Here is a 27,577-nt window from a genome sequence, read left to right as displayed (position 1 = left end):
GAATCCTAAATTGCCATGTCTGACTTAAAATGTACAAATTTCGTAGATGAACTTAAGATGACAACAACATGCAAGATTATGTTTTTTTTTTTGACAATATATTAATTACATTTTCAGTTCACATATCACATCAGATTACACAATGAATAACAATCATGTAGAACACAGCAAACATTTTTTTTACCCTGTTCTTCCTTCCATCACCCCATCCCCGGATGGAAAAAATAATAAATAAATAAGAAAAAGAAAAATTATAAAGAAAAAGAAAAAAGGGGGTAGATTTTACAGATACCTAAATCAGGTAGAGGGTGTTTCACAGATGTATGTAGAAGATCCCTCAGAGCTTGTTCTTGTTGTAGCAGGTTACCAACATTAACATTGTGCCTTGAGAAGTTAGTAAAAGTTCTCCAGACATCTTCAAAAGCATTTACGGTAGTTTATTTTGGACAATGTACGTTATCTTTTCCATTGCCATATTTGACGCCATTTCTTTAATCCACATTCCAATTCTTGGCTCATTGATATTTTTCCAATTAAGAGCAATTATACGTTTAGCTTGTAAAATACACGTCTATGAATCTGACCTCTTTGTTCTATAAGGGAGAACTGATAGGATATATATACACAGGATAAAAAGCTTAGGATCCAGTGGTATCTTGGATAGAATTTGGCCAATCATATCAATAATACCTTGCCAAAAGGGTTTCACTTTCACACATTCCCATATACAGTGGGACAATGTACCTCTTGCCTCGTTACACTTTATGCAGGTATCAGGAATGTTATCATTAAACTTGTGCAACTTAACAGGAGTTATGTATGTCCGCATCAGCCATTTGTACCTAATGAGTTTCAAGCTACTGTTGACTTTCTTCATCTGAGCCTCCTTACATGCCTCATTCCAATCTTCTAAAGATATTTCATCATCTATATCTTCTTTCCATAATCTTAGATTTGATTCTGAGGATTCATCAGACCCAGACACAAACAAGTCATGCAAAGATGAAATTAAACCTTTATCATTACAGTGTCCTATAATTACTGCCTCTAATGAAGATTATGAGTTTTGATGTAATGAGTGCAGACTCATATATATAACAAATAAATGAAACCTGATAAACACATAACATGTGAAAACAAAAGAATATCTTTATTTCAGACATACCATATAAAAATGTTCTAGATTCAGTTTCGTTTTAAACCCTTATTTTCTCATTTTGCCTATAGATTAATAAAATATGCAACAATCTGGCTCGCACAGAATTGGAGTTTTTAGTTCAGTCTTTTTTATCTCTGATTAGAAAAGCATTCCTTTGTCTCTAATTTGCACACATTCACGCCTTTAATGTCTGATCACAGCAGTCAATTCTCACTAATATTTTAGTAGCCTTATCAATACTTATCAATACTTGCTGTTTCATTCATTGTAATTATTTGTGAAATTAATAGCTGATTTCTAATTTCTGAGTGAAAACTGTTTTGTGGTGTCATAAAACAGATTTTTTTTTTTAAATAAAGTGACTTTTTCATTTTTTAATGAAAAATATTTTCAAATAAAATGACCTACGCTTGTTTGACATTGGTGATAGCAAAATCTTTACGTATAATAATGTGAACAATTAACTATGGGAGACAATAAATGTAAGTAATCAAATGAAAATTACTTTATTTATTGAGAAAATCAATATACAATTTAAACAACAGTATTTTTCCAAAAAGAACGGTTCCTCATTGAGTAAACAAAAATCATCGTCTTAAAAAAAAAACATTAATCTGTATACAAAACCACAGGGGTTGGACTTCAGAGACAAACAAATAGAGGTAGGCCAATCTTCAACAAGACATTTCATACTTTTATAAAGTTTATTTTGTTGGCACATTAGCATAAATTCATGTGTTCATATACTGAACACATGGTAGATATACATCCTTAGAAACATCCTGGTTATCCCAGTCCATTCAGTTTCCATCGTTCATCCATCACATTGTTTCTGTTAGTGAGTAGAGGTCAATAATTACGTGCATACAGCGTCCTGCTTGTGGAATAATCTGCTGTGCCAGTAGTCTGGGTTGTCAAATGAAGTGTTTTGCGCCTCCACTCCAGTACACACTTTTATGAAGGACCTTAGACCAGGCTTTTGTGACTCCTCTCCCACAACAGGCCTTCCATTTAGTGGAATGTTCTGATAATCAGCCTGATCTCCATCCTCAGAGCCAGTTCTCTCAGATGCCTCCATGTCCACATATTCACTGCGCTGTGTAGTGCAATCAGAATCCTCATGTCTTGGAGTCAACCTTGGCAGATTGCTTACATTTTGGTAAATTGCTTCTTTGACGCCACTCTCCACCTCATCCGGACTGCTCGCTGTGCTCTCCCTTGCTACGTTTTGCTGGTGTATGTCTGCACGTATGTCCATGTATTCATACTCAACCACCGCTTCTTGTGGCTGCCGTTCCTCTGAGGGTTCTTCCTCGACAGCGCTGATCTCAGATTGACTCCCGCCAGTACATGTTACTGTTTCATCCAGACCGTATTCACCAGACTCCAGGCTGTCCTCTTCAGGAGGACTAGTGGCCTTATCTGACTGTTCAGTTTGTGTTAAGTCAGTGTCTCTCTTCTGTGGTAAAATGTTGCATGTGTAAGGAGAAGCAGGGGAAGATGGTTTGTTCGGTGCAGACGAAGCGTCAGCGCTATCTGTAGCTGAAGGAGAAAGTCGAGGGGGCTCTTTGTTCATTAGCTCGTACTCTTGTGTGGTGTCTGTTTTCGGTGTCGAGAGAGCACTCTTGGAGTTACTGGATATCCTTCTATGAGAAATAGTGCTTCTGGAATCTAAATGAGAAAATATGCGTCATAAAAATGCACACAGTTGAGTCCCAAAAACCACGTACACACTGCAGCTAAAGTCGGATGTCATTTCACTTTTTAGTGCTTAATTCTGCAACACAGCAAAAGAGAGCACTGCAAAGCAGCCTTCCAAGCATAAACAAAACACATTGCTGCTGTTGGCAGTGGTTTTGTTAAAATTGCAGAACAGAACGAGTCTTTGGTCGCTGTAATATTACTTTGATCAAAAATAGCGGATACCAAACACACGAGACACCAGAATGTTGCTATGGTTAACACAGTATCAATCATAGGAATTTCGGGAGTTAGTCGTATTCCGTGCACACACAGAACGATAATACAGGGAATTCACTCATGTATTTAATGCAGTTGTCACTCCTGAAACTTTACAGTGTGTACATGGCAAGTAATACATTTGAGGTCAATATTGTTTTACCTCTCTCCGTGGGCAGCACGTATCCATAATGGTCCTCATCTACGCCCTCCAGACCTGGGGAGAACGGATCCGACGCCACAGACACGCCGTTGGACATGTAGGCGCTGTCCATACGACTACGACCTCTGCGAAGACTACCTGTTTGAGAAGTAAGTTCAGCCATTTCAATGTCCACCATGGTCCCCCTGCCCTCTGAGCACTCTGAATCTGTCCTCACTGAGCCAGTCTTCCTCCTCTGGGCTCTCATCTGGGTGGAAACAACGCAAGTATATTATTTCACATTCTGTATTTATTTGTGAAATAATGCATTTTTTAAATAAGGGTCCACAGAAAAAAAGGAGAAGTTTTTAGGACTGTTTATTATTATTATTATTTTAGAGCTTTATTAATCCCTGGGGGCAGTTAGTTCCATCTATTGTGATGCTTCACATATATAGACAACATTTAATACACATACATACAAATACTATAATATATAGATATACATAGCTAAAAAAAATAATTAAAAATTATTAATATATTAAAATAACAATCTAAATTAAAAAACAATCAAGATGTAAACTGAAATCATTTAGTCATTATTGCAGGAGAAATACTGGAAATATTGAATATTTGAATATTGTGTTGGACATCGTAGGACCTTCAATCTTTGTCAGTATTTTTTAGATAAATTATTCTGCTCCAGTACAGTAACAAGCTATGACATAAATAAATAATATTTCATAATAAAAGTAATATAAAAGCCTATTATGCAATTTTGTACTATTATTTAACAGTATAAATGGGTCTTTATACAAGAAAATATATATGGCTGCCTTTATATTTTAGGAAAGGGGTATCTTGGCATCAAAATGTTTGAAAACTCCTGATCTAATGCATGTCCATACTGTGATATAACAAAACAGTTATTTAAGATGAAAGCTTGTAGTCAAAGTCAACATGATAGATGACATGATATATAAGCTGACCTGTCTAGGGTCGTCCCCTGGGCCAGGGGTCATAGGGAGATAACCTATAGTTGTTGTGTGTTCTGAGGTGCCCTAATGAGAAAAAGAGAGAGAGAGTGAGAAGATGATCATTGTGCAGTTTCTATTTATACCCAGGACATGTTACTTTAATACTATTAGTTCTATTCAGACAAGAATAACAAACATATACTACCATTCAAAGTTTTAGGGTCAGTACAATTGTTTGTTTTTTTGTTGTTGTTTTTTTCCAGCAGAAATGGATTAAAAAGTAAAGACATTTATAATGTTACAAAATATTTATATTTCAAATAAATGCTGTTCTTTTGAACTTTCTATTCCTCAAATAATCATGAAAAAATATTAAGCAGCTAAACTTTTCAACATTGATAAAAAAACAAAAAATAAAAAAAAGTTTCGAGCACAAAATCAGCAATAATTATTGAAGGATCATGTGACACTAAAGACTGGAGTAATGGCTACTAGATATCCTGCTTTGCCATCACAGGAATAAATCTAAATGTTAAATATACTAATATAGAAAACAATATTAGAACATTTTCACATTAAAGTTTTACTGTATTTTGATTAAACAAATGCAGACTTCTTTCAAAAACATATTTAAAAAAATCTTACCAACCCCAAACTTTTGAACGATAGTGTAAACATGATAGAAATGTTGGACATCTCACCCTGTAGGAGGCCATACGGAGGCGAGAATGACTTCTAGTTGGTGACAGCTGGAGGGGAGGAGTAGCAAAGCCATCCTGCAATACCTCATCATCATCATCTTTCTCCAAGTCTGCCTCTAAATGAGTGCCTTTGACACGTTGGTGGCTTTCCTCTGAACCAGTGCAATTCTGAGCAGGCTACATTATGGCACAGAAATCAATGAAATCAGTCACAAACTGACTTCTAGTGTCTATATTTGACTACTTGCAAAGAAAATCTTGGTTTCTTACTGTCACCACAAGGTATCGTGGTGGATCCCTTGCCATTCTTGTAAATTCATTGGCCAGTTCTTTAAATGTAGGCCTTACATTCTCATCAATCATCCAGCCTAGGGAAAGATGGGGAATAAAAAGTGTTTATAAGGACCTTCAATGTTTTAAATCATTGCCCAAATGCATCTAGCATCCGCCTTACACTTGACCATGACCATGTAGACATCTATGGTGCAGATCTGTGGTTGAGCCAGCCGCTCTCCTTTCTCCAGTAAACCTGGCACATCATGAGGATGCATAGTTGCGTATGGCTCTGCTCCATATGACATCATCTCCCATACAGTCACACCTGGAATAAATAAGAAGAACATTCACTCAGATAAACTTCTAAACAACTAAAACTGATATTCAACAGTACTGAGACTCACCATAGCTCCACACATCACTCTGATGAGTGTATCTTCTGAAGAGGATGCTCTCTAATGCCATCCATTTTATTGGCGTCTGAAAAAAAGAGGCCATTTCATCAGCAACCTCAACAGATGATGCCTTTTTAGTAAACTTATTTCTCATATACATCATTTTATATTCATTTTATTGATATTTAAAAATATATAGACTAACATTGAAAAGTTTGGGGCCAGTAATATTTTTTGAAGGAAATTAATATTTTTATTCAGCAAGGATGCATTAAATTGATCAAAAGTGAAATGTTGCTCTTTCGAAATTTCTATAATAATATAATAATATAATCAAAGAATCCTGAAAAAAGTATCAAGGTTTCCACAAAAATTTAATAGAAAACAGTTATTTTTAAATTGTAGTAATATTTCTCAATAATACTGTTTTTACTGTATTTTTATCAAATAAATGCAGCCTTGGTGAGCATAAGAGGCTTCTTTCAAAACCCAAACTCTACGGTAGTGTGTATCTTATTTCAGGAGAAATGTAATCTGTATATTACCTTGTGCTCACTGTACACATATTTCTTATCATCTGGATAGAGCAGGTCCGCAACCCCAAAGTCTGAGATCTGTACCATGTAGTCACTCTTGAACAGCACGTTGCGTGCAGCAAGGTTCCTATGTGCTATGCAGTGCTCCTCCAGATAATACATGCCCTAAAGATACATACAGATGTTGTGTATAATAATTTTGCACCGAAGAGCTTTATGTAAAGACCATTTGTAAAGAATTTATCAGGACACTTCAGAACATACTCTTCTCATCTCACCTTTGCGATCTGCACACACCAGTTGAGCAGACGCTGGGGGTCCAGGCTGTCTTTGTTTTGGCGAAGGTGTTGCAGTAAGGATCCCTGAGGACTGAGCTGGGTGACCAGCTGCAAACTTGTCCCTGGGCAGATCCCAAGGAGACGCACTATATACGGGTGATCCAGGCTTCCCATTGCAAGCATGTGCTGTGGACAGGTGAAAAATAAGTATGAAGGCATGAAGCAATGCATGTATGAGTGTACCTTTAGTGCAAGCTGATGTCTCACATCAGTAATTTCCGTGAAGGTCTGCCGGCCACTGCGGTCTTGGATGGTCTTTATTGCCACAGGGATTTTTACAGAGTCTCCTTCAGGGATCCAGAAACCCTGAGGATAAGTCACTTAAGCTTAATCACGGTCCAGAGAACAGGTAACTCAGTTCAGGATTGAATTGACCACAGGCAAACTTAAATGTGAGAGGCATTCCAACCTTATTCACAGTGCCAAAGACTCCGTAGCCCAGAAGTTTGCCCTTTCGCAGCTCTTGTGGTTTTAGGATGCGAGCATGCACTTTTGTCCCCTTCTCTCCAGGATCCAGCGGCTCAATGCTCTGTGTGGAGACAGGAGGAAATGCGCATTATATAATATTGATAGCCAAGGAAGTACAGTGACCAATAACACACAGTTATGACACAGAAATGTCTGAATGTCACTTTCAGATGCCACTGTTTATTTAGCTACTCTCCGCATGCAATGTTCAAATACAATATTAATCTGTATCACTAGACTCTACATTTGTGATGCCTTTAAAAGGGTCTTCACTTTTCTATATACACTACAGTTCAAAAGTTTGGGGTCATTAAGATTTTTTAATGTTTTTAAAAGAAGTCTCTAATGCTCAAGGCTGCATTTATTTGATCAAAAATACAGTAAAAACAGTAATATTGAGAAATATGATTACATTATTACAATTTATAATAACTATTTTTTATTTGAATTTATTCCTGTGGTGGTAAAGCTGATTTTTCAGGAGTCATTAGTATTCAGTGTCACATCCTTCAAAAATCATTCTAATTTGCTGATTTGGTGCTCAAGAATTATTATTGTAAATGCTGAAAACAGTTGTATTGTTTCATATTTTTGTGGAAACAGCAATACATTTTAAATAGGAAGTCAATCCTAAAAAAAAAAAAACTTTAAAAAAACTGCATTTATTTGAACTTATTTGTCACTTTTGATCAATTTAACGGGTTCTTGCTGAATAAAAGCATTAATTTCTTTTAAAAAATCTTACTGACCCCAAACTTTTGAACGGTAGTGTGTATCCGATCATTGTATTAAAAATGCAAGGAACCTTGTTTTCTTTAATTACATATAGGTTAAGTAAAAAGCATTATATTCAAAGAGACCAAATTACTTACCTCAGCGCTCTCAAGGTACCTCCTCAGAGCTCTTTTGCGACGGATTGCCAGGCCTCTGTGATACAGCATGCCAAGCGCAAACAGTGCCAAGAGCACAATGATACCAGCAAATACAGCAACTGCTATAACTGCGATCTGAGAGCTGAGAGGAAAATGCTTGGTGAAGGAAAACTTTTGATGTGTATATCTGAAAACGTTTGTACTTTCTAATTGTAACCAGAAGATGGTGCTACAAACCTGTTCACAAGTCTGTCATGATCTACACAGTTTCTGAGCGCAGGGCCTGTGCATCTGGTGAGGGGACAAATACAACAAAGGAACACATTCACATTCCAATACACAGTGTTTTCAGCAAACTCTCTCAATTGGACTTACCCTCTTGTGCAGTTGAGGTGGCATAGCTCACAATGACTTGTTGCATTAGGGTACTTAAATATGGTCTGACCCTTTTCCCCATTCACTCCATTAGGACAAGTAGAAACGCAATGTGGGCCATCCATCAGGTTTAAACATGCTACACACTGATCAGCACCCTGATGCACAAAGAAGTTATATATTAATAGAACAAATATTCCTGTCACTAAGCACCTGCACTAGGACAAACAGTTCGAATGAATTTCTTTATTAAGTCACTGTTAATAGTGATGTATTGCACAATGAACAGATCTGAAGCAAAGATCCAGCAAAGCCTGTCTGGCAAGTTACTGTAATCAACCAGACATTACACAGAGAGTGCGTGGGTTGGATTTTTTTTTTTTTTTTTTACCGTAAAAAGTTGTTCACATCATTATCATAACACCCTTTAGCACTATCATACACAGTAAGAAAGATGTGAGAGGTTGATTAAAAATGTGTCAAACAGGCACCGGTAAAAACAAAGACTTGGATACCATAAAGTTGAAGTAAAACAAATCACTAGAACAGCTGATCTAAGTGGGGAAAAATCTGAACTATTTCAAAGGACACACAGATTATTTGTGTTATTTGACAGAATACAAAAGCGAGGATGTGACTTGTGCACAGGAACAGAAATGTGTTTAAGAATCTACATGCCTAAAATGGTTTCCCAGACCGATAGAAAAAATGCATGAGAAAGCTATGTGGCTTCAAATGTGACCCCCCAAAAAAGTGAGAATCTAAAAATTCTCTATAAAAATAGAAACTAAAAATTTGAGAATCAGAATCAATTATCAAAATAGATAAATAAACAAACAAACAAATCAATTTAAAAAAAAAAGCAGTCTATAATTGAACTGATTTGAATTTAAACGAATTATGGACATTTAATTATTTCTGAAATGAATATTTAATGTAAATTTTGGGCCAGTGTTATTTAAGTTTTATGTATACATTAAGATAGCATTTATTCATATTTTGAATGAGCTTTTATTTTACTTTTAGTGTAAGTAATTTTATTGTGCTTTTGTCATTTTTATTCATTTTGTTCTTTTAATAAAGCTTTTTTTATTTTTATTTCAGTTTTAGCTTTAGTCATTTTAGTACTTCAACTTAAATGAAAGTTAAAACGTTTTTTTAAGTTTAAGTTTCTCATTTGATTTTCAATCGTTTTAGTTTTAGTTTATACCAACACTTATTTAAGCCCCCATGGGTAGCAAAATCATAACAAAAGAAAGAAAAGTTTGAAGTTGCATACTTCTCCTTGGCATGTTTGTTTCCCATTTTGGGGCAGACACTCAGGGTGACAAGCAAGGCACTCTCCATTAGATGCTTTAAACTCCCGTGGCTCTCTGTGGACACACACAGTTCTTCATACACTGAACCAACTTTCAATAAACTTATAAATATATAAAAATAAAACAAATCTACCAAGCACACTGACCCGGAGTAGAGATTGCAGTGAGACACACAGGTACCGTGCCGACTGTGGTTCCTGCATGACAAACATTGCTCAGGCCCCGGGCCCCAGCATCCTGCGTCTGAGCACAACGGGTCACAAATATGGCCCTCTTCCTCTGTTTACACGAAATGCAAAGACATGCATGTTAACAATAGACGACAACATAATAACATATGTGAAAAAGACAGTACACATTCTGCGGTTAGGGAGGAACTTAACTGACCACACTGGGTCTGGGGTTTGTTGTCCTTGATGTCATTGTTATTACGTCTACGCTGCCGGCGGTTACCGGTGAAGATCTGACTCCAGTCGACAGTGTGGTGATAACACAGGTTTATATTTTGAGTGATGTATACATTGCCATCGCTGATCTCACGCAAGGAATACAGTCCCAGAGATGTGAGGGAGGGAATCTTCATCACCAACAAAGAGAAGGGCCTAATGGAGAGGATGAAATGAATGAGAAATTGGAGCATAAAGGGAGAATGACCGAAAGAAGGGACAGATCCACAGTGATTTCCCCTGAGCACACCACAGGCTCCCAGTGCCAGATCACAAATGAAAGCACATGAACCATTCATGACCCTCATCTCATGCCAGTTTGAATATGTGCTCATACATGCCCCTGTTATCCCTACAGAAAGATTTCACAACTCATCAGGAAGATTGTTGTCATTACTTGGCACCCACAGCAGGAAAAAAGACAATGTTTGCACATGTGATTGAGAGAGATTTGGCGATACAGAAATACCGGTTTTTAGATGGGTTGCAGGGAGTACATACCTCTTAGGGCTGCAGGACAGACATAAGCACATGTGGAGAATGAGGGGAGTAACATACAAAACACAGGGAAAACAAAAAACAATGGTGAGACGCATGCACAATGTTAAACACTGCAGGAATAAAAAGCAATAAAACACTTAGTGGAGAGACAAACATTTAAAGGAATAAAAAAACAGGATATGACACAAAATAATGACTGATTATTCAAACACACACAGGTTAAAAATTAATAAATGAATACTTTTATTGAGCCGGGACTCAAACTCAGGTCATCTGAAGCACAACAAAGCCATTATATCAGACCATAGGCATCAACTGTTTAATGAAAAAAACACATACAAAAAAAACCCACTGGCATTTAAAATCTCCAACCTGAAGGTAATAGCTAATATAGGTAATAAACAGCTATTACCTTCGGGTTGGAGATTTAAGTTCTTTTTTAAAAATAGGGGGAAACAATCCCTTTTGCCACAGGCAGTAAAATGCTTAAATGAAAGATAGTATTTTTGTAGAATTTACTGTGCGGGTCTCAGTGATGAGTCAGGGGGGATTGTTTTGTCTTTTTGATTTTGAGATTTTTATACTGTGTGATTTTCATATTTGTGTACGTTGCTTTTTTGTGTGTGTGTGAATGCATGTTGAAACTCACTGAAATAAAATGTCTCCATGCGCATAATAAAAGTAAACAACAACACACAACCGCACTACATGTCGCTGCCCACAAGGCTATTGACTCTGAACTCTGACTCTGTATTTTTGATCAAATACATTAAGCAATTTTATTAACCCCAACCTTTTGTGTATCAAATATCAAAGTAAAAGAAGAAAAAGGTTTTCTGGAATAACAATAATGCAATTTGAATTTGCATTTCCATTACGTCAGTTCACCCATTTGCGTATGTTGCAAAAAGTTAACATTAGACCATGCAAACACACATAAAACACTCTCACACACACCTACACACACTCAGTCTTACTTGTGCAGAGATCTTCCTTGAATGGTAGTGAGACTGGAGAAAACAGACAGATCGCTGAGTTCATCGGGCCAAGACTGAATGTTCAAAATGCCTACAAATCACACACACGCACACTGAGTCACAACATGAGACGGAATGACGTACCAAAAACTACAGCAACAAGAACACAAACAGAGAGCAATCAGGGTATGCCTAAAGTAAAGTATCATACCAGTAATTTCTCTGACAGTGTTAAATACTTTGAGCTTTTCAGGCTCCAGAGGTGGTATGTTATGATAGACGTCTCTGCGGAATAGAACAGTGCAGATATTAGCATAAACAATCTCAGTAATGGACTCTCTGTGGGCACTCATCAATCTGCTCTCTGTTTATTCATTAATTAATAACCTGTGGAAGGCAGTGAAAGAATCTGAGCTGGAGTCTTCATGAGAAATAGCCCATGTATCACGTGTAAAGACCTAATTAAAACCTTCGATGACATTACAGGGGAAAGGTCTGGAATATAGGACAGACTGTTTATGGTACAGTGTTGTTCAGGTCTGAGAGAGCTTATCAAAGTGTGTTTGTGTGTGTCTTACCCTTTGATACCCAAGATCAGAAAATGTAGACTTCCTTGGATCTTGGTACAGTTAATAAAGCTGTCTATGTTACTGGAGTCCACTGTTTGTCTATGATTGGCTCCCGTTCCCTCACATACTAAAGAGAGAAAGAGGGGTGTAAAATATGAGGGGTCACATGACAACAGATTAATTTTCTTTACTCAAGACTCTTAAGCACATTGAGTTCAATGCATGCATCTGCTATAATCCAGTAATTAAAATGGTTGGATGGGCACTTTACCTTTGGGACACAGGCCAATGCAAAGTTCACACTGTTTAATGCCATTTTTCTCTTTTTCTGTTTTACCAGGAGGGCAACTGCTCACACATGCACTGCCATCCACAACAAAGTTTGCTGAAGAAAAAAATAAGAGGAAAGGTCACCCATTCTACATGCTGCACTCATTATTATGTGTTAAGAGAGTTACAATATTCTCTTTTTGTGTGCGTGTGTGTGTGTGTGACTAACCATTAATGTGCTTTGTAGACTACCATTATTACAGATACATATATAGGCATAGTTCCTAAAGAAGAGCCGCCTGCCATGAAAGTGTATTTTGTATTTCTTAAAAAAAAAAAAAAAGAAAAAAAAAAGGAATTATTTACTTTTTTATTATTTTTGGAAGTAATTATTTATGGTTATTCATGTTTTCCGTTTCGGTGGCTTTTTGGTAGACTTCTGGTAACTTATTTCCTTTGCTCTCATTGCTTACGTCACATAAAAACATAAATATCAATAACATTTCTATATAAAAAAAATAATAATATTATAAAAACATTTATTTTTTAAAGGAATTATTTAGTGGTTATTTCTGTTTTTGTTTCGGTGTCTTTCTGGATATATTTTTAGTGAAAAGGGAAACTTTTAGTCTGTTTTCTTCATTCCTGTATCTCTGATTTGATTTGTTCATATGTGACCCTGGACCACAAAACTAGTCACATGGTTCAATTTTTTGAAATTGAGATGTATACATAATATACATCAGTGGTTCCCAAACCTGTCCTGTGCTGCATTCCAGTCCAAAATTGTCATGCCCTTCACTCGCTAACTTCACTTCGTCTCGTTCACTCGGATGTACGTCATTGCGAGTGCCCACTACTGGTGGAAACTGCAATGGGCTGAATTGGAACGTCCTAAGCCCTTGATCACTTGGAATCAGCTATGGAGTTGATTTATTATTTAAAAATTTTTTCCCTTTAAGAATTTGTTTAATGCAGCATCCAAATGTTTATAGGTGTGTTTGGGTTGGTTTAAATTAAAAAAATTATAATTAATATATCATTGAGTTGTCTGTGTGGTGGTGATTAGACGAGATATATGGTGACGTCACAATCGTACTGCATTGTGGGACATATAGGTGCCTGAAGTGTACATTTGAAGCAGACTCGCTCCCTCGGTCAAAATCGAGGGAACGAGGGTTTGTCCATATAAACTTCCATCGTCCACTTCACGAAGTGGAACGCACTTCAAAATGGCCCATGTGATAATTAACCCATGTGATAATTAACCCATGTGATAATGAGCTGATGAGTTGAATCAGGTGTGTTTGATTAGGGATACAAAGAAAACGTGCAATGTTGGGGGTACTCCAGGACAGGTTTGGGAACCACTGATATACATAATATAACATAAATATATTACATATTAATAATATATAACATAGTATACATAAATAAGCTTTCCATTGATGTATGGTTTGTTAGGATAGGACAATATTTGGCCGAGATACACTTATTTGAAAATCTGGAATCAGAAGATGCAAAAAAATCTAAACATTGAGAAAATCACCTTTAAAGTTGTCCATTTATGTTCGCGATTGTGCTGCATTCACTCACAAAAATAAAAGTTTTATATCTTTAGGGTAGGAAATGTACAAAATATTTTCATGGAACATGATCTTTACTTAATAGCTTAATGATTTTTGGCATAAAAGAAAAATCGATAATTTTGACCCATGCAGTGTATTGTTGGCTATTGCCAGAAAATATACCCGTGCGACTGGTTTTGTGATCCAGGGTCACATATTGCTTAAGTCAGATTTAGCAATCATAGTCTAACAATCATACATTGTGGTTTAGAACCATGTATTAGGTTGAAATTCCTAAAAATGTCAACAGCCAACTATCCTGTGTTTTATTTACTTTCCAACGCCAACGCAAGTGGTGTTTGGAGAGTGTTAATTGTGGACTCAAATTTAATCTAAAAGTAAAACACAGTAAGGGGAGTGGTGTAGCACGATTCAAATCTGGCATTTGTTTAAACTTGTGTTATGTTTAACGTTGTTGTTTATGGTCTTCCATGGATACGTCAATGCAGTTCTGATGCACTGTCAATGAGGCATGTCACCCAAAGCTCTCACTGAATGCTCAAATAGTTCATTCACAGTTCATTTACAATAATTTACTAGACCATACATCAGTTCTACCAAGTTAAAAACCAGTTATCTTTGAATTACAATCCTAGATCTTTATCCACCAAGCCACCATTCCCCAGAAACTATTCATTTTCTGGCTCATGCTTTAGTGAAGGCCTTCTCTGTGGTAAACCGGGTGTTGTGGCTTGTAACTCACGGGGACATTTGAGTACGCAGATCGAACCATACTGATACATGGCTTCAGAGTTTGGCTCCAGCTGAAAGGTCTGCCGGTTATACACCAGAGGCCAAGGGCAGTGAGGGACACAAGAGCCTGAGTGATTGACATGCCAACATGCCTTTTTGAAAAAGGATTAAGAGTTAAAGTTTGTTACAATGCTTTTTTTTGTTTTCATTGTATTTGTTTCTTACAATAGATGTGACAGATCTTGAGCAATGCAATGAGAGCATTATGACAATAGTGCTAGTACTCACAAAGCAGTCTGTGTCCTTTGGTCCAATGCAGCCTCCAGCACACTCTGTGTGGCAGCACTCATTAGGGTTGGTCCCAAAACAGTGGCCATGACACTGAGGTGCACACACTGTTTTTGTCACTGAAACACACACACACACAGACAAAATACCTCCGTTTCATTGTGTATGACTAAAAGAAAGTTATTAAATTATTCAAACAAAATTTTAATTTTAATAATTTTATTCAGCAAGGATGCATTAAATTGACAGTAAAAGTGACAGTTATTTAAAATGTTACAAAAAAAAAATTCTAAAGAAACCTGAAAAATCACAGTTTCACCAAAATGTTTTAGCTGCACAACTGTTTTTAACATTGATAAATGATTCTCATTGTTAAATTCTTATTCTATATACTTTTTTTTTTTTTCATATTTGCTGTGTCTGTAATGCTGTATCATCCTTTGAAGCTGTATATCTGAAACATTCTGCTATATGTGTGCAAGATGGAACTTGCTTGGAATTCTACTTGTGATAATTGAGGTTTATCTGAGATAATTGTATTCAGCTGATTGTCCTTAATTGCTGACCTGCTTAAAAAGGGTGAATGTTGTTTGCTAAGTGAGCACTGAAGATAGCAATGTGCTGAAACGTTTGCTTGCTGGTGTTTATTTGTTTTTAACGCACATGCACTTTGCACTGTTTGCATGATGCATTTTATAAAGTAAAAAAATGTTTTTGTAGACTTTTCCAGTCTTGAGTGGATCAGTGTGCGGTCAGCCACCCTTCTTGTTCATTCTTCAATATACCATTGGCTCAACGCACCTGCAGTACAAGGACTTTTTTCCTGTTTGGAGCGCTACATTTTTTCTAGTTTTAAATTCTTATTCTAAAATGTGTCACTGAATCAGCATATTAGAATGATTTCTGAAGGATCACGTGAAAATTCAGCTTTGACATCACAGGAATAAAATGAAATGTCCAAATATAAAAAAATAAAAAAAAAGAAAACAGTCATTTTAGATTGTTATACTTTTTCACAATATTAGTTTTACTATATTTTTGTTCAAATAAATGCAGCCTGGTTGAGAATAAGAGACTTCTTTCAAAAACATTAAACAACTTAAACCAACCCCAAACTTTTGAACAGTGGTGTATGTGAAATTAATCTCAGTTACTTACATTTCTGGCACTGATCTTTATGTGGACCCCAGCAGAATTCTCCGCATGCAGAATCACATGACCCTATGAACACAAAGAGAGGTCAAAGGAATAGTTCACAAAATAAATTACACTTTGTTATCATTTATAGATTCTTATTTGGTTCTTCTAACCCAGTATTGTCTCATTTAAACTCATTTCTAACCCAGTATTGTCTCATTTAAACTCATTTTGTGCTTTTGTTTCAAAACCGCATTTTTAAACAATGAAATCATTGGTGCTAAATGCCATTGGTTCTTGAACATATATTTGTCACGATTTTGGGTTTGTTCTTGTCATGTTTCAGTGTCTTGTCATACTTCATGTCTGTCATGTGATTCCCTGTTTGTCATGTGATCCTGCCATGTGTCTTGTCATTTGTTAATTGTCTGATCATTGTTCACAGGTGTCCCTTGTCATTAGTCTGTGTATTTAAGCCCTCATGTTTGCCATGTGTCTTTGTCAAGTATTGTTTCCTGTAACCACTGTTGTGAGTTCTGTTCATGTCTTGTTTTGAGTTTTCATGCCACGCCATGTTTTTGTTTCATGTTTGGTTTTGTTCATAATAAACTGCATTTGGGTTCTCATTTACACTTGCCTCCAGTGGATCATTTTACAATATTCAAGAGACTGTTCCTCAAAAAAAAAAAGATTTAAAAAGGCTTCAGAAGAAGTCTTTTAGGCTACTTTTCTTTCATATCATCATCATCATCATCATGCACATTCTATATATGGTAGATAACATCTATTATGCTTTAAAGATGGAAGACAACAATATGGGGATGGGACATCATGGGGGTGAGTAAATGATTACAACATTTTCTGGACATGAATATAAAACAATTCAATGACACATTTATCTCACACACTCAATCTATAACCACCCAATCAGGGTGTGAATGTACAAACCTTTTTCTCCATTGTGCTGGATCTGGATGTGAGCATCACTGTCTTTGACAATGTCCCGCCAGTTGATCCATGGAGCATGACTGAGGTTCCTGTTATGGACAATCTGTACTCCACCTTCCAAGATCTCTGCAGGGGACACATAGAGGGGGATATATATATATATATATATATATATATATAGCTGGCTGCACTGTATTGAGCATGAAGGTTAATTTTAAGTTTCTGTTTCCCATCAAGAGGTGCTGTTATAGTTCTTGGAAATGTCTCAGAATGTCCAGGGTAATGTCAGCAAACCACCACGTAGGACAAACCACATCAAACAGGAGTAACTGTCGACGAAAGAAGCAGCTGTCTGAAAGGGATGTCCTTGTACTAACCCAGACTGTCTCCAAAAAACTTAAAAACATAGCTGCCCAACTCACTGCAGAATTAAATGCGTGCCTTGACTCTACTCTTTCCACCAAAGCTGTTTGTCAGGAGCTACACAGAGTCAATATTCATGGTTGGGCTGCAATAGCCAAACCTTTGGTCACAAGGTTTCAATGGTGCCACCAGTGCAAATCTTGGGCTGTGGACAATGTGACACATGTATTGTTCTCTGATGAGTTCACCTTCACTGTCTCTCACACGTGTACAGTTACGGTGTGGAGAAGCTACAAAGAGGCTTAACACCCGAACAGTTGCATGCCCAGAGTGAAGCACAGGTGGATCAGTGATGGTTTGGGCTGCAATATCATGGCATTCTCTACTGTGCTTGATGAGCACGCCACTGCCAAGGACTACCAAACCATTCTTGAGGACCATGTGCACCTAATGGTTCAAACATTGAACCCTGAAGGTGGTTGTGTACCAGGCCAGCATGATAATGCACCAGTCCACACTGCAAACCTTGTGACAGAATGGTTTGATGAACATGAAAGTGAAGTTGAACATCTGTCATGGCCTGCACAGTCACCAGATCTAAATATTTTTGAGACACTTTGGGGTATTTTGGAGGAGCAAATCAGAAAATGTTTTCCTGCACCACAGTGACCTGGCCACGGTTCTGGAAAAGAAATGGCTCAAAATCCCTCTAGCCACTGTGCAGAACTTGTTTCTGTCATTCCCAAGACAAACTGATGCTGTATTGGCATCACAAAGGCACTACACCTAACTAATAAATGATTGTGGTCTAAAACCAGGTATTCAGTATTTTAGTTTCATTGTCCAACCCCTGTATGTGCTAGCCTGGAAATCCAGACCTAAATCTAAAAGATGAATGGTCTGGCATCGACTAATGAAAATCGGCCAGCTCGAGGGGCGGCACCAAGCATGCATTTGAAAATCTCACTGCACGCAATTGGATAACACTACGACCAATCACAACAATAAACCCCATACGCTTAGCTACCAGCGGAGCTAACTGGTGGATTATACTCTTACCGTATCCAGTCGGCAAAACAGCAAAAACTTCCTTCTTGCAAAGGAACGATTCGAGCGGCGTCTTCTGTTCCTCTTTTAGATAAAAAGCCAAGTCTAACTCGTTCATTGTAGCGGCCAAAGCCATTTCAAACAACTGGTGTTCATCCATAGCCATCTTGCAATGTTTACTAATGACTTCAACGTCACAGCACTGTCGTCATCTGTTTAGCTCACCTCTGGCCCGCCTATATCAGATAACCCGATGTGATTGGTGCAGTTAAGATTGAGGGGCATATTTAATGAGCATCATTACTCGACACCAGAGTAACTTGCTGAGCAAATACAACTTGTGCTGTCGCGAGAACTACTCTGGATTACCAGGGTATGTATGTGCCCCTTCAATGCATCTTTTCTGACATCTCATATGAGTCTGGACAGGTCAAATTATATAAAATATGCAGTTTGAATGATGTGATCCACAAAACACACAAGACACACTTTTGCCAGGCTCAAGCTCTTTTGAGGGCCTGTCTGTATATCAGTTTGCTCTATTGAGTGAAATGGGTGTGCCAGAGCTACACTATGCAAATCTGCCAGATTCCTAAATACTCCTAGACACTTCCGCAAAACACTGATATCAAATTTACTTTCTGTCACATTTGTTTTGAGAAGGTAGCTTTACAAGATCATAAATGCTCCACATAAAGGAATTATCTAAGGAAGCATTTGTAATCCAAGAGATTTTTGTCCTAACCATCCACAACCAATGAATGGCAGGACACTTTGTTGACACTTGGTTTCTGTTTCTGCAGTGGCACGCTGCATGTTCGGTTTGGACAAATTACTCATTGCTGGAAACTCGATGTGACATCTGTCATGTGTTTTCCCTCACAGATTTTTTTTACAATCTTGTCTCACCTGTAAGGTTGGTGAGGCCCAGATCTTCCAGGCCACTGTGACTCTCAAAGTTATGGAAGACAGAGAGGGCCCATTCCTTCTCATACAGGCTGCTACCACGAATCACTCTGAGCTGGTCCAGAGGCAACCTACGGAACTGGTTCATAGCAATGAGGATGTAGCCTGTGACTTCTCGGATACTCTGAAAGAGAAGCATAAGACAAGCATGTTACAGTAATCAGTAATGTTATGTTACAGTAATGTTACAGCCAAATCAACCATTTCATATATGTATAAAAAATTCTCCTACTCCAAGAAATGAAAAATCGAGGTCATTCTCCATCTGTGTGATCTCAAGATTGCCCATGACGACCTCACATCCGGTGTAGCGTTCCTTCAGGTTGTTGTAGTGTTGTGCAGGGGTGCCAGTGGAGCTCAGAGCATTCTTGGTGCCCGTGCAAACTGGTGGGGAAAGAGATTGCTTACATCTAATTATGTTGTAGGCTACTGTATTTGAGTTTGTGGCATTTGAAAAGAAATTTAAAGTCACAACCTTCAATGTCTTTTTAAAAAAATGAAAAAGAAAGAAATTAATACTTTTATTCAGCAGACAATAAAGTGACAGTAAAGACATTTTTATTTATTTCAAATAAATGTTTTGAAAAGTGTTTTTGATCATGAAAATGTTTCTTGAGCAGAAAATCAGCCTATTGAATGATTTCTGAAGGATCATGTGACACTGAAGACTGGAGCAATGATGCTGAAAATTCAAAACAATTAATTGAAATTGTAATACTATTTCACAATATTACTGTTTTAGTGCAATTTGATCGAATTAATGCAGCCTTGGTGAGACTTCTTTCAAAAACATTTTAAAATCTTACCGACCTTACTTTTTTTTGTATATTGTTTTTTTTTGGTGATTTTCCTTTTATTGTGACAGGACAGTAGAGAGATGACAGGAAACGAGGTGGGAGAGAGACGGGGGATGCCATCGGGAAAGGTCCACAAGCCGGGACTCGAACTCGGGCCGCCCGAGCGCAAAGGCGCTACATGTCGGCGCACTGACCACGAGGCAATTGCCGCCGACAACCTTACATTTTTTAATTGTATATTATTACAAAGATTAATTTTAGCACAGCCCTTAGTTTTGGCTTATGAACTAGTCTGATACTGGGTGTTTTAAACATTTACTCATGTTACTGCTCACTTGCCTGCATGACTTCCAAGTGCAAGTATATTAATATTCATGCATTTTCCCTATACAAACCAAAGGGCAAAGTAAACTTCCTGGAGTAATCTAGTAATGCTAGATATGCTGCCCGTAGACATGTTAAGTAGTAAATAACCCGGAGGGCCGGAACACTTCTTTATGATATACCGTTCAAATATATAGGCTGATAATCTGTTTGTAAATGGCAATAATGTATGAGACTGCAGAAGAAAAGTCACAGAGGCCTCTGTACACATATATAGCCCCTTTGAAGTGGCCACTTCCACACAAGGCTTCCACTCACAGCGCACACAAAGACATCATGCAGCAGCCACACCACAAGGTCATTTACATAATGTGAGGGCAAGGTCAGAGGTCACCAAGATGCTGCAGGTCAGGATGTAGTACAAGACAACTGAAAGTCCCTAAACAGACTTAAAAAGAGACGAGCATAATAGTGGGAAACAGCTTCAGACAGAGATGGAATCTGGGGTTAGTGGCCTGAGGTGACTGAGACATGACAACTGATAGAGAAATCACTCTTGCTCTCTCACTCACCCCACCTATAAAACACTCAAGGGACTTCCTTGAGTGTACTGCAGTGCATGTTTACCATGAGCACGTGTGTGCATGCACTTACTTAACTGACACTCTGTGTATCACTCTATAATACTGTGGCATCCAAAATTACCCAAGATGCATTGTAGCATACAGATTTGAGATCCTGGTTTTGTGAGACATGACAATAAACCTAATCTTCTAGTTATATCAAGAATATTTCAGGTTAAATTCAGTACAAATAGACTTAGTAAAACTCAACTTCAGTTTGAAAATGAACAGAGAATGCGTCTAAAGAAGTACACTGAGAATAAAAACCATCCAGCTGAAGGCCTGTTCACACCAAGAATAACTATAGTGATAACTATACACCAACACAGGATACCGCTTTGTTTAATATATAATCGCGAGCTGTGGTCATGACATCTGGTACTTGTTATATTCAAGCTCTTTTAAAATCTAGTGGATTCTGTTTGGCTGTCAACAATTTTGTTGTTCATTAGCTGGAAAATATAATTCTGAAAGTGATTCCAAAAATATTGTTTTTCTCATTATCATTACATCTATTCTCATAGAATTAGTACAATTATTTAAAGTTTATAGTTATCATCTTTGGTGAACGGCCCTTAATAGTTGTATGTTGTAAGAACGTTTTCCTAATGTTCTTGTTGCTTTAATGATAACAAAAACATTAATTTCTTATGTTTTAAGAATTTTTTTCTTGGTAATATGAACATTCTGGAAACATTTGCATAATGTAAAGTTTATATTGTTGTTAAAGCACCTTCTGTAAAAATCTGTTGCATAAGTTTTGCTCAACAAAGGCAAAGCAAACTAGCACAGGAACTGAGCATGTTTGAGCCAAACCTGTACGTCACACAACAGACCACAGTCTAAGACAGTACGGGACTCCCTACCACTGCACATTTTGGATGTCTCTCAAATCGGACACACCCATTTTGGGTTTTTGCTGTCTTTATTAATGAGCTGAATCAGGTGTGTTAGATGAGTGAGACATCCAAAATACACAATGGTAGGAGATCCACTGGGTTTGAAAACTGGCCTAAAGCCGGGTGCAAGCGATTTTTGCCACGATTTGGTCGTCTGAGACAAATTTTGTCGATCCTAGGCCAAAATATGAAGTCTCTGTTTTTAACGTGTCTTGACTGCCGTACGGTCTGACTTTAATGAAAACTGAGATCCTATAGTGTGACATGGCTTACTGCAGGAATCATGTTTGTACAGTCAGACAAGCAACAATCATGAAGGACTATTATAAATTCTTCAGTGTTCACCTGGCTTAAGAAACCCAATTTCATTTAATTTAGACAAAATCTGTACTGTGATTTGCCTTTGTAGAGCAGAGTTGTGTAAATCAACCTTTAAAGGTGGGACGAGCCGGCCACAAATATGTCAATGGGGCGTGAGTTTAACTTTGAATATAGCTTTTAAGAACATAGGAGAACTTGAAAATGACATTGTAAAACAAACACAGCAAGTTCTGGCTGGTGAACCTGCTTGCGATCGCATTCAATAAACCCATTAATCATAGTGTTGCTGTAAAATATTACTTGTGTGCAAACAACACTCAGGAAGAACAAAAAAATCTTTAAACATTGGGAGCCGGCAACTGCCTGAGAGCCAAGAGAACCTAGTGTGCATTGTGGGTGTATTTTGCGAGGGGTTAAACGGTATATTCCCGAGACTGGCAGAGTGTAATGCTCAGCTGCATGTCTGAGGCCTAAGGCTCTATCTGGCTATGAGATCTAGAGGGGCATTATTAATGAACAAAGCACAGTATTGTCACTTAGCTATAAATGTGTGGCTCTGTTAATGTGTAGCTCTGATTGACACTGACTGTGTGTGTGTGTATGCGGGGCTGAGATCATACAACCAGACAATAGGATGAGTGTGAGCGTAGTACTCTATCAAGAGGAGGGGGGAGTCCGGAGGGGTGGGGGTGATGCATAGGGACATAATCTAAGTGTGACCGGTGTCCTTTACATTGCTCCAGTCTATATGTTACTGCATCCTGAAATGTGTACAACCATACCACTGAGTGACTTTACAACAGCAGTCAAACTCACTTAACTGTGCTTCTGATACTCCCGAGGAATGAAGCTGGAGGGGACGAGTTATGGCAGCATCTATTCTGGGAATGCATAAAAATGTGCTGCTTACAGGAAGTGCTGTCACATGGATTGCTGTTTGCACTATTCTGTATGCAATTTTATCTTAGATAAAGAACAAATGCAAAATTTGAATAATTAATTAATAATGAATACATTTGAACAGGTATGAACACTGTAAACACAATAAATATATCTATAAACATGGCCCTTTTATTTCTAGTTTCTGCAATATAAGTTATATATTGACTTTGAATGTTAACTAGGGCTACTAGGATTGCACACTTTATTATAACCACGCTTGTTATCAGCCAATATTTGATTGGTATCAGTGGATATTTATATTTATTATACACATATTTTTATTATACACATATTTACTGACCAATTTTGGATATTAATCTGTAGATGGTCTTTTCTGCATATTCTTAGATTTTAATCGACTTTTTTGCTACTTTTTACATAATGCATTCAAAATTGGCATACAATTTTTTGCATTCCCGGGTCTGGTTTATATTGATTCTCGGAAACACTTTACAATAAGGTTTCATTAGTTAACATTAGGCTAACTAATGTATTAACTAACATGAACTAACAACGAACAAATAATTTGTTTCAGTATTTATTCATCTTTGTTAATGTTAGTTAATAAAAAATACAATCGTTCCTTATTTGTTCATGTTAGTTTACAGTGCATTAACTAATGTTAACAAATACAACTTTTTAATAATGTATCAGAAAATGTTGAAATGAATGATTAATAAATGCTGTAGAAGTATTGTTCATTCTTAGTTCATGTTAACTAAAGTAGTTAACAAATGTTAACTAATGAAACTTTATTGTAAAGTGTTACCTGATTTTCTAACAAAACAACATCAAAACAAGATTAATATTACTCTGGAAAGTTTTCAAACAAAATATATTAGCCTAATTTTACTTGCAAAAACTTTCACTTTCAGATGAAAAAGAGGATTATGTTTTTTGTACTGCAATGGTTTATTAATTGCATGCATATTCATGCTTATCAACATAATTCAGTCCCAAAAGTGCTTGTGAGACATGGTAAAAAGGCTAAATATAATTTACAAAAGTATTTTTGGGACAAATTTATCTCATAGATGTAAAAAAAGAAGGAAGAAAAAAAGAAAGAAAGAAAGAAAGAAAGAAAGAAAGAAAGAAAGAAAGAAAGAAAGAAAGAAAGAAAGAAAGAAAGAAAGAAAGAAAAAAAAGACAAGATTGCAAAAGGAGCAAAAAAAAAAAAAAAAAAAAAAAGGTTATATCTCTAAATCATAATAAAAAAATCTAAGTGATATGTATTTGATGATAGTCTTGACCCAAAGTTTGGTTCCTAAAGTATTGTTTTTAATTTCTCGCTTCCAGGTCAAAATAGACCTAATGTGTTATGAGGTTAAATGGACAGTGCAAGTTTACAGCAAAAATGTAATCCTTTAAGAGCACTTTTTTTATACTATAAGACTTTTCATCCCTTTTTTGTCATTCCATTCTTCCATATTTCATATTGTACATTATAATATTGTGATGCCTAATTTCACTTGCATTACAAAATGAATAAAATGATTTTTTAGACAAAATAGTAGACATTTTTAATATTTACCTGCCATAAAATTGAGTAATTATTGTACTGACCAGAATTTTAATCAGTGCATCCCTATTATCTGTCCAGCAGTCAGTGATGATGAATGAGGAATGAAATCTGAGAAACACCCTTATAGAAAAGGCTATGCAGCCATGCACATGTAAAGGTGAACACACCCACATGACATATTTGCTGTTGTGCCAGGTATTGTCTAGATAGCATGTGCATATTAATACACACACACATATGATGTTTGGATGCTAATAATGTATGGATTTATGGAGTCCTGTTCATTCACACAAGTAATCTTAAATCAACAGTATCAGAGACAGTGAGCAGAAGCCACTATGGAACATACAATAGAATCCAGCAGCACACAATGATTATAGTTCAAAGATAGTCAGGGCGGGGACTGGGCACTCATGACAGACAGAACAAGAGACAGAAAAAAGAGGGTGAGTGGAAGAACCCATGAGGGAAAGCAAAGATAGATTAGTAGACACACTGAGAAAGATATGACACTAGTACTAGTGTCAAACTGAAAGAAGAGCCGACGTTAAACAAAAAAAGACAACTTCCAAAACACACATCCACGCCTATTCACGTGAACTTCTGCAAGTACAGACTGCTCCAGATCTGAGGCCGTTACGTTCGGCTGTTGGATTGAAGTATGCATGGTTTCTGTCTTTTCTTTTTAAATCTGTTCAATGAAGTGTTGCATTTCTCTTTGAAAACAAACAGGCTTTACCTATCTATAGTATCTTAATATTGGATATTGCACTTTTATTAGGTCAAAGCAGATGTCTTCCATTCAAAATCTTCTCAGTTTTTTTCTCTCCGGAAGGAAAGGGTGATTAGATTATTAACTTAGTAAAGTCCTTCCTATCAAACCTCTTGTATGCTTAAAAGAGGCTGAACTTTGGAACCATGACTGTAAAGGAGTTATTAAAGAGTCGTTTATGATATGGCACTATAGTCCCACACCTTATTCTGTTCAGCTGAGTAACGTGTGATTGGCTATCAAGGGACTCACAGTGCTTGAAGCTAATGTTCTCTGAAAAAGAGCTCCTGAGGATAAAAGATTTGTGCCCTAAAGCTTAAGTTGAAACTGGTTTAATCATTTCAAGAGAGTAAATATATCAAGTCAACATGACTCACCACTGTGCCACATGTTATAGTTGAGGGTCATGCATAGGCTAATTATTTTGCCTCATATGTTGTCTGGCTAATGGCATAATCAGATAATCAAAATCCTACTGTAAAAGCATATAGTCGCCATTATGTTAGACATGTTCCCCTATTTTTAGAAATGTTTAAGCTCATCCCACTCACACACACTTCCCAAATCATTCACTCTTGTCCATTCTTATAAGAACGTTGTTCTAATCTAGGGTTGTGGTCAACAGCGATGTCTAGAAAGTCCAAGTGAGTGTTTGACATTATGACGTCAAGCAGTGACAGCAGTGTCCTGCACTGTGACATGGTAAACTTCATATAAAACATTATATATGCCACTATTATGATTTCTACATAAGTTGTAATGACTACACGGAAAGTTTGTGCTTTTAAAAATCCATTTGTCACACCACAGGACTATTTAAGTGCAAAAAGCTTGTTTAAACTGGTGAAAAACTTGTGGCCAGTCACAGCACCTGCTTCCCTTTATACAGATATTGGCTAGTACTTAAATATAAAAAGTTAATGTGTGTTACTGCTTAACTACCCAGGTAAAGATTACATTATATTACATAGTTTAAATGTGAAACAACCCATGAAATCTAAACAAGGGCATAGACCCAGGGGTTTTAAGGGGGCATAAACCATGACAAGAAAATCAAACAAATCGTTAATTTTTAAACTCAAACGAAGAATTGTTAGGGGAGACAACGATAATTTTCAACAGAAATTCACAGTATTTAGGTATAGACTATAAGTGTGTGTCTTATAACGGCATTTTAACAATAATATTTATATCTATATAAGAGAATTAAGACTTTTATACCTTCTAGAGTTTGTGAAGTTACTGGCCGGAGTAGACAGAAACACATCAGCGCGCTGAGCGCGAGCACCTGCTGTCTCATCTCGTCTCGCGAGTGAAGGATCGTCTCGAGCTGACACGAGCGCGCCCTCAGACATACCGCGCGCTGCGGAAAATCCAGACACCAAGTGCTCCCCTCTCACGGAAGATGGACAGCGTGAGGGTGATATTGGATGAAGTTTTATGCTAAAATAAAACATCCACGAAATTCATTTAGTTGTTTACTTCGGCTGCTCTCCCTGTTGAATAATCTCTGTTCCCTGTCAGATAATCCGCGTTGTGTGTATCATCAAAAAGTTCCGCTTTACAGTAGCACCATTCCCATTGGATTTTCCCACTTAGTCAACGGATAATAAACTATTTACTAGGCTAAAACGAGATTAAGAGAGTGAGAGGGAAAGTTGAAAGTATGACGCAGGCTCACCACTCCCTGAGTGTACACTTTATGATGTTGAGATGTGGATTGGCCCGATAGAGCGCTGTGCTATTTACCAATCACTGCATGAACACTGCGCTTCTCCACCCTTCGGAAACTGGCACAACAGCCTGCCGTGACTCACAAACCAATGGGCTATATGTTTCTTCACGAAGTAAAGAATTAAAATCAGGGACACCTTTGACTATAGCCTACTTACAATCTTTTTTTTTAAAAACCAAACAAACAAACAAAAAAAAAAACTTTTTTTAGATTATGTTGAATCCATGTCCTGAAATAACATCATTTCAACATCTTAAAATAGTCTTCATAATTAATGAGACATTTTAATATC

At 37.1% G+C, this 27,577-nt stretch overlaps 1 protein-coding gene across 1 annotated transcript; it reads right to left on the bottom strand.

Moving 5' to 3' along the window:
- Positions 1-99: 99 nt before the first annotated feature.
- Positions 100-27,318, bottom strand: erbb3b (erb-b2 receptor tyrosine kinase 3b). Its single transcript, XM_079848399.1, has 28 exons — positions 26,772-27,318; positions 19,583-19,734; positions 19,294-19,474; positions 16,975-17,100; positions 16,048-16,110; positions 14,890-15,008; positions 14,612-14,753; positions 12,282-12,395; positions 12,020-12,137; positions 11,653-11,726; positions 11,442-11,532; positions 9,905-10,119; positions 9,664-9,796; positions 9,478-9,571; positions 8,199-8,356; positions 8,061-8,114; positions 7,824-7,965; positions 6,893-7,012; positions 6,691-6,789; positions 6,424-6,609; positions 6,155-6,310; positions 5,619-5,694; positions 5,393-5,539; positions 5,209-5,306; positions 4,939-5,115; positions 4,250-4,321; positions 3,282-3,528; positions 100-2,830 (listed from the first exon to the last, which is right to left on the bottom strand). Exons 1-28 carry the CDS (start codon positions 26,848-26,850, stop codon positions 2,016-2,018), a joined length of 4,248 nt encoding a protein of 1,415 aa, XP_079704525.1. The 5' UTR covers positions 26,851-27,318; the 3' UTR covers positions 100-2,015.
- Between the last annotated feature and the right edge of the window lie 259 nt (positions 27,319-27,577).

Source organism: Squalius cephalus (assembly GCF_949319135.1).
Source record: "Squalius cephalus genome assembly, chromosome: 18".
Classification (NCBI taxonomy): Eukaryota; Metazoa; Chordata; class Actinopteri; order Cypriniformes; family Leuciscidae; genus Squalius; species Squalius cephalus.
Note: the sequence above shows the minus strand (reverse complement) of the source record. Positions and strands in the feature narration are given on the sequence as shown.

Bases quoted from the DNA above. Each gene is read 5' to 3' on its own strand.
- erbb3b (XM_079848399.1), bottom strand. From the start codon at position 26,850: ATGAGACAGCAGGTGCTCGCGCTCAGCGCGCTGATGTGTTTCTGTCTA. The intron at 15,009-16,047 runs GTAAGTAACTGA...TGTGTGTTTCAG, and splicing joins TAAAGATCAGTGCCAGAAAT to TGACAAAAACAGTGTGTGCA. The intron at 2,831-3,281 runs GTAAAACAATAT...TTTCTCATTTAG, and splicing joins CGTGCTGCCCACGGAGAGAG to ATTCCAGAAGCACTATTTCT.